The 12,106-nt window shown below is 39.6% G+C and overlaps 1 protein-coding gene across 1 annotated transcript in view; it reads left to right on the forward strand.

The window, feature by feature from the left end:
- mta1 (metastasis associated 1) overlaps positions 1–12,106 on the forward strand; it is a 39,536-nt gene that overhangs the window by 12,071 nt on the left and 15,359 nt on the right. The window contains exons 2-3 of the mRNA XM_056768337.1: positions 4,713–4,780; positions 5,802–5,895. Of these exons, the coding sequence (XP_056624315.1) occupies positions 4,713–4,780; positions 5,802–5,895 (162 nt within the window). The remainder of the gene's footprint in view (positions 1–4,712; positions 4,781–5,801; positions 5,896–12,106) is intronic.

Genomic DNA, 12,106 nt, shown 5'->3' on the forward strand with positions numbered 1-12,106 from the left:
AAGATGGACGCAATGATAGGCGCTCTGGTCCCAAAACCTAATGTAACCTCGCCAGTTTGGGAATACTTTGGGTTTGAACCGAATGTTAAGGGAGAGCCAGACAATTTAGATGAGCCGATATGCAAGATTTGCAGAAGAAAGTTGCTTGTAACACGCGGCAATACGTCGAATTTGAGGTCTCATCTCACGGACAACCTCCGCATCAGCGTCCGTACGTAGGAGAGTTCGCGCAGATAACGAGCTCACTCTAACGCAAATCCAATCTCCTGGTGGCGCAAAAACCAGGGCAGATTTCCGATGCTCGCAAATGTGTATTTGTGCGACTAGCACACCATCGGAAAGAGTTTTCAGTGCCGCCGGAAAAATTGTTACGCCTATGCGTTCGTCCCTGAAACCACATAATTTTAATATGTTCGTTTTTCTAGCACGAAACAAGGACAAGATAACCCAGGATTTAATCACATTCCTTGACGCTCAAGTGAGTGAAGTCATATTTATTTAGTTTTTCATTATTTATATGTGATATTCGAGTTCTTTCGTTTTTCAGATTGAATGCATGTTATTGTTTTAGCGTATTTCTGTGTTCGGCATTTAGCATTGGACAAAAAACTTGTTATAACCCGTCTCTCTTTCATTTAAAAAGTTAATGATCAAGTGAAGATATAGCCTATTTATCATCTTTTTATTTGCTGTATTTTGATTTAAACTGTTTTTATGTGATAGGCTAATTTAGTTTTTTCAATTTTCAGATTCAAGGCATGGTCTGTGATGTTCTGCTCTGCATTTAACAATATAAAAAAAATATAACCTGTCTCTCTGTCATTTAAAATATATATATATACTTCAATTACAACTGATCAATAAATATTTAAATGCACTGAAAAAATGATAAATCACTCAAAAAATGTGGGTGGATGCGGTAATACCGCCAACTGCGCTATTGTGCTAGCCTTATTTACCGCAAGTGAAATTTCCTAACCGCGACAGGACTTGCTCGAAGCAGAGCCAGTTTTCTTGGCCCAGAACTGTCTTTCCTGTGGTGGAAATGTGCAGAATGTATCCAGATTGGGCATTTACTCCCTGATGGTGGAAAAAGAACATCAGTTTAATATCAAAATCATTTCTTGTCTCTCGTGGTGTTGATGAAGAATGAAGCTAAAGTATCAAACATGCATTTATCATTCGGCTGATAAGCTAAAACATAAACAGCACACTCTGAACTGTGAGAGGGCAGTTTACATGCATGTGACGGATAAAAAGGCATTATGGTCTGCTTTAAATGGAAGTTAAGCAAGAAAATACAAAGACCAGAGGAATTGTAATCTTTGTGTCAGAACAAAGGAAACCAAGTGCGGGCCTTACAATTGATGCCTTTTTGTGCTGTGGCATAATGGGTAACCCATGTGCTTGGAAAGGTAAAGGGATAGATCACCCAAAAATGACAATGCTGTCATCATTTACAGTATAATTTACTCACCCTCTTCTCATTTCAAACCTGTGAGACCTTATTTCTTCTGCACAACACAAAAGAAGGTATTTCAAAGAATGTTGGTAACCAAACAACGGCAGTTCTCATTCACTTTCATTGTATGAACATAAAACCAATGCAAGTAAATAGGTACCGCTGTTGTTCGGTTACCAACATTCTTTGAAATACCTTCATTTTTGTTATGCAGAAGAGAGGTTACACAGGTTTGAAATGCCAAGTTGATGAGTAAATGATGACAGAATTAAAATTTTGGGTAAACGATGACTTAAAGTTGAACTCAATGGGAAATGCGAATCCGATTCGGCTCATACTGCTGTATTTTGCTCTCATCAAAAATCAGCAGAAATGTCTAGTACTCCTAGTACCTTTTCAGGACTGAACAATCTTTCAAGCTCAATGTTAGCAGTTTTTTGCCTTCAGGACTAAAGTCTAGCTGCATCAGATTTTTTCCCATTGAATTTAAATCTTATGTTTTGATGTATTAGTAAACCGGGATCTTTCTCTCTGATACAAGAACCTCAGACTCAAAGGCTGTGTTACCAAACACTGAGTTGCAAGCATCATTTATGCTAGACTCAGGGTTCTGGTGCCCAACCCCCACACCCTGAAATTACTGTTACGGTATGTGTGCATGAGCATGTGTGCCGTCTGCTGTGTGGGGTGTAATCTCCCTGAGGTCCCAGCACACACAGGGTTAAGACCAGGCACCCCAACAAGTCTGAGGCCTGCGGGGATGTCCCACAGAGCCCTAAGCTTGCACAAAGCTCACACACCCTGGAGCAAAGCCAAAAGCACTCACTCAAACACAAACACGCATGCATACGAAAACACAGAGGAAGGGAAGACGAAACAAGATAGGGAATCTGAGATATACTAGGAACCCAACAGAATAAATATATTTTTGAGGTAACCCAAGTATTCAGATGTCATAGCTCTTCCTTCAAGTATTGTTTCGCCTCAAAACATCATGTCTGAAAGTTGCCCGGATCTTGTTCAGATTGGAAGTGTTGGTAAATCCAAAAATTAAAATTATGTCCTCCTGGATTTACCAACCTACTCTTATTTCTCTAGTGCAATTTGTAAACAAAAAAATCTGAGCTGAAGGCCGATTCACACCAATAACTATAATGTGAAGTATATGCTACACACCAAAAGGGATAACATTATGGTGTAAGCTTCCATGCCGCAGTTCCATAATTTAAATGTGTGAGCCCTTTAAACGTCTGGAGTGGGATTTATAGCAGCCACTAGCGGTGAGTTTGAAAATTGCAACCAATCTCTAGGTCCTCCACTGACCCCTCCCTTTCGAAACTCAACAGTGGCCACCAAAGTATAAAAAGTTGTCGTCGGCTGAGAAAGCGTGTCTTCTAATGTTGACGCAGGGATGAGAACATGCGGGCAATCGAAAGACTGTAGAAAGAGCCATTTCTTATGCAATTCATAAATAAAAGGTCTGTGGAATTTAAAGCTTTCGTAACACATGGGGTTTCTGCCAATATCATATTAATCTTGAGTACCTATAGAGTAGTATTGCATACTTTGTTCGTATCTTCGAAGAGTATTTAGTTTGATCACGTTTATAAAAGATAGATACAGCTTTACGATTGTTTCCGGAAACATATGACACGTGCAGGGGGAGGGGTAGGCTGAACCAAAGCACATGCGCACCCATTGTCAACAAAACAGAAACATCAGTTTCACTCACCGCATATGGTTCAGCTCCATATATCAGTTTCAAACGATTTCCAAATCCAGCGTTATATCCACAGTTTATATAACATTTACCACCCAAATGCAGTGAACAAACAAACAACTGAACTTCGCGAACGTATGCTCTCTCTCTCCTGCTTAGTATGAAAGTGATTTCTGCGCATGCTCATTCTCCTGTGGCGGTGTACTTTCGGGGAGAATTGTCCAATAAGGGACTAAGAAAAGTTGTTACGAAACATTTTTATATGTTAGAAAAATTTTTTTCTGAAACCTGTACGAAATACTACGTTATACGTCCAGCTCGTTTTTTGACAAGTTGACCTTGTTAAGCATGAGAAGACACCACGTTTAACATTGTAAAGAAGTCAGAATGTATGACAGATCATTGCAGGGCTGCTTTAAAGACAAAACGTAGGATAAAAGTCAGGCAGGAGATGGTCCTTCGTTGATATTATAAAGACTTTCCAGCAGAGACGCGTTAGGCCCAGCAGTAGTTTTTAGGCTTTTAGAGGAGATACTCATAGATATCTATGAGATACTTTTCAGCAGAGACACTTTGGAGAAAAAGATAATCTAAAAATCACCCCTGAGGAGGTTGCTTTGATTTGGATCAGTGTGTGAGTAACATTGTTTTTTCTGTTTGTTAGAAGTGTACAAACATGGCGACGCAACATGGGGAATTCAATTTATATAAGCCCGCTCTGTTTGAAGATAGAAATAGGTAATACAAACATAACTGTTCATTACGTAAGGTCTTTATACACCTCTGAAGAAATAGTTTTGTATACTATATTGCATTTCGGTCAATAGATCCTTCTGAAAATCCCACATTGCTCCTTTAAATTCTAATGGATTTTGATTGGCTGTTTATATTTTATCAGCTGAAAAATAGCTCTTAAATTGATCCTAACTATATTGTTCCCCTGTCTTACTGTCGCGGTGGTGGGATGCTGCTATTTTCTTAGACTGAAACAGATTTTTACAAATGTATCTTCAATATTTACTGTCTATTGGTCTGAACAGTCAGCCAGTAACAAAAAATTGCTCCATTCTTTGAATTAAGCTGTCATAACATGTCATGTTATTGCTAGAAGCCTTTTTGAGTATAACATTTCCTGTGTTCATCTTAGGTTTGGAATGACAAGAAAGTTTGTAAATAATTCCTTTTGAGTAAACTTCTTCTTACATTGCCTATCTCACCTATGATGGTCCTTATACTTGTCTGTCATATCTCTGCCAATCGAAAGAGGACACTGAAGGTTATCTATGAGGTTGATTTACAAATGCCATAGCTATTCACACCGTGTCACAAATTTGTTGTCGGGTGTTCTTGTTGGGAACTTGCCAAAACAGAGCAACTTTACCATCACGTAACCTGACAAGGAATGTTCTGTTTAGTCTGTACCAATCCGGTAAGGCTCAGCAGGTGTGCGAGCGTGACAGGAGATGCTGTATGCCGCTAACAGACCGTAGGTGCTAGAACGCTAACAATCGTTTCTTTCTCTCCTCACAGATTACGTTTATTTTGAAAACTCCTCCAGTAACCCTCTACTAATCAGACGAATAGAGGAGCTCAACAAGGTGAGTGAGAAACAAAAGTTTGTCACCGAACCCACACCAAACCTTCACACTTAAATGTGGCTTTTGACATCTCACTACGTGTCTTCCTTCTACACTCTTGTTCCCGTGTCATTTGCACAAAACAATTGGAACATCACAGCAGTAATGTTTTTAAATATAAAATATATCATTCAGGAACACGAAAAATCATAGAGGAAGAAAGAAATTATTTTGTGTTTATTGCATATTCTGCTGAAAATCTCTTTAGTGTAACACATCCAGCTATGCATGTATACATTATATGTTGCAGTTTACACAGAGTAAAATGTAACTATTCAAAAAAAAACTGGGTGTTCACAATTGTTCTCAAATGACAAAAACACAACTGACATATCAATGTATGATAAATGGAAGAAATGGTCGAAAAAATAAATGTTCATTTTAAGGACTTTATATCTTTACATAAAGCTTCATTCCGTTTGAAGTACGTCTGCCAGTAGCTTCCAAATGGGTACCAGGTGAACAGATTTTTTTATATTTCAAGTCAAAAGTTTAATACTCTCTTGTCGTACTGGATGCGCGACAAAATTGTTAATCGTAACCAGTACAGTGAATATTCCACATAAAAAAATACATGTAATGAATAAAAACGTGCTTAGCCATCATGGCTTTTTAGCAAACTATGCTATGGTATAGACCTTTTTAGACTGTAACGGTTATGAGATGGACTAAACAAGAGGTCTTGTTTAATTGTTTTAGAAATGTGTTTTTGAATTGATGCTTTTAAACTTGTCAGACCTTGTTTTTGATTTTAAAAAGGACATTTATTGAAGTATTTCTAAAAAAAGCATGTGTGGGATATTTGAAACCAAGATTTTGTGAGAATCACCCTTCCTCCATCATGAGACTATTTTGTATCATTCAGCAAGTACAGGGGTGTTTAGGTCACGGTTGTGATTTAATCCTTATTTGCATATCAAGTCTGTGCAGCAGCTGATTGGTCTAGAGGCTGTTGCTGTGACAACTCTGTTTCTGTTTGCAGACTGCCAACGGGAACGTGGAGGCCAAAGTGGTGTGCTTCTACCGGCGCAGAGACATCTCCACAACGCTCATCACCCTAGCAGACAAGCATGCACGTGAGTAGTTGCCAGAGACTACAGTACCCACAATGCTGAGTTCAATTCAGCAATGTTTTATTTATGAAAATGTGCCTCCAGTGGTTTAGGGTCTTTTTGAACTGCATTCAGGAGTCGAGAGTCTAATTAAAGCTGCAATTTGTAACAAAAAAAAAATTCGACCGGTTTTCAAGACAGCATGTTTTGTTTTCATAAGGTTCTCGCACATGGAATTTCTTCCAGTTGTTATTTCATGTGGAAAGATGATTAGATCGTGAGCCCACAAGTGCAGGCTGTGTCTGTGTGATAAGTCAACTGCGCGGGTCACGCTGCATTGATGTTTCCCGCTGCCATTGCGGACTTGCACAGTTCAGGTCGTCATTGACAAGTTTACACATACACAACGTGTGCGCATTACTATGATTCACTGTTTGCGTTCACTTTCTACGTCTGTCTCGCACACACATGCGTTGCTCAGCTTCCAAATCATACGCTATAGCGGATAAGCATGAATGGACGAGCTCGACACATGCGCAGAATGTCATACTGTGGACGCAGTGCTGTCAAAGTTTGTCTTGGGAATGTGCTGTATGCGTACCCGGACTGGATGTGTGGAAAACCAGGGACCCTCCTGATGCGAAAATTGCATCATGCAGGGGAATCATGATGCCGGCCCATCATCTTGATGGCTATCAACCATTGGCGATGGACGATGTCATCGTCTATCGCCTCAACCCTAGTTCACACCGCCGCCATCGAGAGTGTCAAAGTGGCTGGAAGTAATTTATTATCAATGTGAGCCGCCAGCGAGCAGTAAAGGAGAGTTAAAATCAGGTAAAGTTTATGGTAATAACGTAGTTCTGCCGAAACCAATCGGAACCTAGAAGTCCACTGCTGGAGAGGATTCCAGAGACACAGCCCTGTAAACTTTGGGCTACGTCAGATAGCCAGAGCGTCCACAAATCTTTCTATAGCGTTGGCCAGAGCGTTTTTTGACACTCTCGACGGCGTTTATGTGAATGTACAGTTGTATGTTAAAAATAAAAAATATTAAATATAATTTGAAGTGTACCTGCTGATTTTTAAGCAGGAATATATGTTTTTTTAGGTTTCAAGGTCAAGATTTGGGCATTTTTGTTGGTGTGCTAGTCATCCACCAATAGACTTGGAGATTAGTGCGGCCGAATACTGAGTATAATATTTGTAGCAGTGGTGCTTTTACATTTATGCATTTTAGCAGGCGCTTTTATCCAAAGCGACTTACATTGCAGTAACCTATACATTTATACTTGGGTATGTGCAATCCTCTGGGATCGAACCTTTAACGCAATGCACTTACCACTGAGCTACAGGAAAGCTCAGGAAGGCGCATTGAGAAATAGTCACGCTATGTCTCAGGGAGCATTTTTAAGTTCTGGTAAGCAACCATCTCACTGAAGTTTTCACAATTACAATTATCAAAACAGCGCTTGTGTGCATCTCAAGTCTATCCCTGCTGGACTTCGAACTGAGCAGTGTTTCCATTATCAAACATAGTCCACAGGTTTATTTGTAAGGTGTTGTGGTAAGAGACAGTCTTTTGCTGATTCTTTATATTTTGGCCCTTGCTTATGAGTGTCTGTCAATACACAGTAGTTAGATATCTCTATTGCCTGGTTCATATTACAAGTGACTTTGTCACTGCAAGTCGCCAGGGTTTGGCAGTTAGGTGGCTAGTGGGCGTTCCCACTACTGGTAATACTCACTGCAGGAGTTTAGAGGAGAAGAATCACGTTAGCTCCCATCTTCACTCCTATTGGCTGTTGCTGCCAAAAGTCGCTCCTCATTTGCATGAAGTTATAGGTTTCTCAACTTTTTCACTTCCCTAGACACACCAGTTGCTAATGGTTGCTCCTGCTCCTGGTTGCTCCTGCTCCTGCTCCTGCTCGCCACCTCTCCATTGAAATGAATGGGATCATGTTGCTTTGTCGCTTGTCATGTGAACAGGGCATAAGAAACAAATCTAAAAGATAACAAAAAATAAAATGTTGAAAGTAACGTTTTACGAAAGTGCATTCTCGGATTGCCGTTCACTTTTGATGCTCCTTTAGATTTTACATTTTTGGCCATAAGGTGGCATTTCTGCCTTCCGCAAGTGCACACAATATGTTGCCTAGGTGGGCAGCACAACAGTTTTTTGAACTGAGCAGTGGAGGCCAATGTTTGTTTTTTGTCCACAGTGGCCTCCCACATTCAGCCAAAGCTGAAAGTTTCTGTTTTTTGTTACCGTACAGAGCAACCTAATAAATAGAATAGCGCTTGTTTATTTCTCTGTCATTCACTCGATAGATATCGATAATCAAACAAATATGCTGTAGAATACGTATTTTTTAATTTGGTCAGTTCAGACACTTGATTTTGACCTTTGGGGTTTTATTGAATCGTGCATTTTTAGTAATGATAGAATTAATTATGTAATAATTATATTTTTGGTGAATATAATGTTTCACTGCACACAGAGCCTACTTTGATATTTAATCAGAAAATGTCACTACATCTTGGTGAAAGGTTATAAAAAAATGCATTCATTTTTAATAATGTAAACTAATACATAATACTACAGTTGTCGTTAAGTGAATAGGGTTAATATTTAGACTTTTAATTGAATCCATTAATCAAATTGTATTAGTTTTTACAGTCATATGACCTACAGTCAACACAACAGAGTTTTTAAAGCTTTCATAGGCGAATGACCACAGAATAAGCACATACTGTAAGTGTGCTGTATGTGTGGGAGTTGTTGTGTATTATTATTATTATTACAGCAAAGTCATTCCGATCTGGTTATTATCACTTCACCATCAAAGTCAATGGTGCACAATCCAGTGGCTTGCTGCATAGATACACTTGAGATTCTTCATTCGTTAAACACATGTATTGTGTTCAGATTCACATGTAGTCTCAGATTTTACTTCAGTCTTTTGATATAGATTTAATATCATTCAGAAAAAACAATTTCTATTTAATTGGATAGAGATTGAGAATGTAGAATGTGGAATTAAAAACACATGACTTGCTTTGAGGAAGGAACGGATCAAAATCTGAAGCGTTTTTGCTCACGTAGTTGGTTCTTGTGTGTCTCATGGCTGATAGTAATTAATGTCAAAGCTTAGTTGCATTCACTGTTATTTGTTATTGTATGGAAAAGAGCAGTCAGGACCTTCTGCAAAATGTACTTGACGGAGTGTGTAAAAGAATATGGAAACGCTAATCCTTTAAATCTCGTTATGTTCAGGCTAAAAGCTGAAAGACATTTGTGTCTTTTAGTCTATTATGCCATGTTCAGATGATTGGCAGATCTTTAAACATCTTCCTTTCTTGAATGAGGTTTCAAATGAATCACGAATTTGTGTATCTTTCTTCAAAATAGCTGCTGTAGAGTATTGGGTAACTTGTATTTGTGTTAAAAACAAATGTTTGAAACACATCGCACACAAGTCAGATTCTAATATTTGAGGCACGTTTTTTCATATTGACCATACAAAAGCGTTGAGGAACTTTTTGTGTGTGTTTGAAATGTGGATGTCTTCTCCATGCCAACAGCCTCTCCGTGGACGTCAAGACATTTGCAATATGTGAAAAATGCATGGCAGGAATGGTCGTTCACCGCACGGGTGTGGGCTACATCCTGTCTCTGCCTGTGGATGAGGGGAGGGGCGTTAAAGAATGAGTGTAACAGGGTACGGGGAAAAAAGTCACAGTGTGGAGGCGGAGCGCTGAAGAGCCTCCCTGAATGAGAAGAGGAAGAATCCGTGCTGGCTTGTCGGATGTACCTTCATGAGTGTCCCTAACCTTAAGTGCTCTTTTGACTGATTAATTAACCACACAACACAGCCTAGCAACCGCATTGCAACCACCATGGGCGAGCACCACTCACATTTCCTTTAAAAAAAAGGTGAAATCATTTTTTGACTCTCAATAGCACCTAACAGAGCAGAGGAGAGAGGTTGTTCTGTGGAAACTTCACTTCTCTAGCGTTTGAGGATTCAGAGCTGTGCGGGCGCTGTGACTCACAGATGAAATATTTTGCTCTCTGTGATGCTGGCTCCACCTCGCCGGGCCTGGAGAGCATGAGGCAGCGAGCCGCCATGTGTGCAGAGAGAAAGAGGGAGAGAGAGACCTGGCCCTACTGTGAACTACTCACTGGAAGCACCTCACACACCGGCCACGGCCCGCTCCACTTGTTTGAGCTTTCTGCTCGACCTCTCCGGGCCGAGTGAAACCGCTTTGAGTCATTGCTGTCAGAGTGAGCCGTGTTTGTGTGTTTTACATTCTTCCTGAATTGGAAGGACAAAATAAACAAAGGAGCGAATGGAAAAGGCAGCAGAATTCATCGGCTTATCCATTCTGGTGTCCTTATCGACGTGAAGGTTACGAGCAGCGTGTGTTTGCGTGAATGTTTGGGATCAAGGGACATACAGATGAATGTGTGTGTTTGTGTGACTTGAGTCAGTGCTGTCAATGGGGTTTTAAAGTGTGGTTACGGAGGTCATGCACATTTTGGATGTATTATGTTTGTATCTGGGGTGTAAGTTTATGAATCTCAATTTTGTCCTTTAGTTGTTTGTCAGAAAGAGCAGGGTGGGCTTAAAGAAACTTCTGTCATAGACTGTTTACATGCACCCTCATTATGCAATTATAATAGAAATTATAATTTTGGCATTACTGCGATAACACTTTACCTCATGTAAACAATTAATCGCATTATTGGTGCGCATGTTAACACAGTAATTTATTCATCCTCATATCGTTCAGAACCTGTATATGATTCTTATGTGAAACACAAAAGAAGATATTTGGAGAAATGTCTTGCAATAGAAGTCAAAGGTGGAAATGTTGTTTGGTTGGTTACCAGCGTTCTTCAAGTCATAAGGGTTTGGAAAGAAGTGAGTGTGAATTCACCATTTTAGTGCATTTACCTTATTTGCTTAATGTATGTTTTGGACTTATGCTGAAGAACTCTCATTATTTCAGTTATTTAAAATATTCTTACTGTAGTCAGCTAAAGGATTCATTCAAAGTTTCATATCTTTTAATACTTCTCAAATCACTTCCTTTTTTGGATAATGTCACATTTTTTTAACTCCTTTCCTCCATTCCCTGCATGATCTGAAATGTTCCTAATGGATCAAGTCCTGTCTTATGTCTTTTTCCCTTGCTGAATATCCGGTTTCACTCTGAATACATTATAAGAACAATCGCTCAGTAACAACACTTTGATTTTGGTCTCACAGGCCTAAAGAACACAGTAATGGCTTCTTGATCATTTTAAGCTGGGCATGGCAAAAGTAATTCAACGATTCAAAACAAAAGACAAAGTTTAATACAGAGTACGAGTCTTCTTGCATTAATAAGAGCTATTTATTTGTGACCATCTGACCACACTGCTCACACTGTTTGTTTTTGTGTGCAACCACTGAGAAATAAAACAAGGGAATGAGAAAAGATGTTCAGGCTGGCCTTCTTGCATCAATTTAGACATCAGAATCACAACTGCTAAGTCAAAGATTATTTTGTTTTGGTGCTGTGTATGTAGCAGCAGTGTAGAAAACACTACCATTAATTTTAGTACAGTCTTCTGAATTCAGAGAACTAATAGCAAATGTCATAAATCATTTGATTACACTATTAAAAAACAACTAGCGATTTTGAATAAGAGCAGTTTCTGGATTCCCAACCTCTCTTCATGGTTTTGTCTCTCCTTTCTCCCCCTTTGCCTGGTAAGGTGATTCGTTCATCAATAATTGATAATTGGTTAAGACAGGTGAGAAGGAGAGGTAATTTGTAGAGAGTACAGGCAGATTGCATAGTCCGTTGATCTCTCCCTCTGTGTCGCTCTCTATCTCTTTATGTGTCTCTCTCTCTGTCGCTCTTTCTCTCTGTCTCTCTCTCTCTCTCTCTCTCTCTCTCTCTCTCTCAAAGCCAAAAGACTGAAGTTTACAAAGTTCGGAGCCTCTTTTCTTACTGTCTCACAAGAACATGGCAGACTGCTCTTAGCCACAGAGCTGTTCCTTTTTGCGTTCATGCTCCCCTCCTCTGTTCCTCTCTCCTCACTCTCCACACTCTCTGTGCGTCTCAGCAGGGGTTGTCTGTGCTCTATACACAGCTGTAATTGAACAGTTACTGATGTGTAACGCTTGTAAAGTGACCGCCAGCTTTCACATCTTGGGTTCGGTGTCATGGGGTACAAAAG

This window comes from Triplophysa dalaica, chromosome 15 (assembly GCF_015846415.1).
Source record: "Triplophysa dalaica isolate WHDGS20190420 chromosome 15, ASM1584641v1, whole genome shotgun sequence".
NCBI lineage: Eukaryota > Metazoa > Chordata > Actinopteri > Cypriniformes > Nemacheilidae > Triplophysa > Triplophysa dalaica.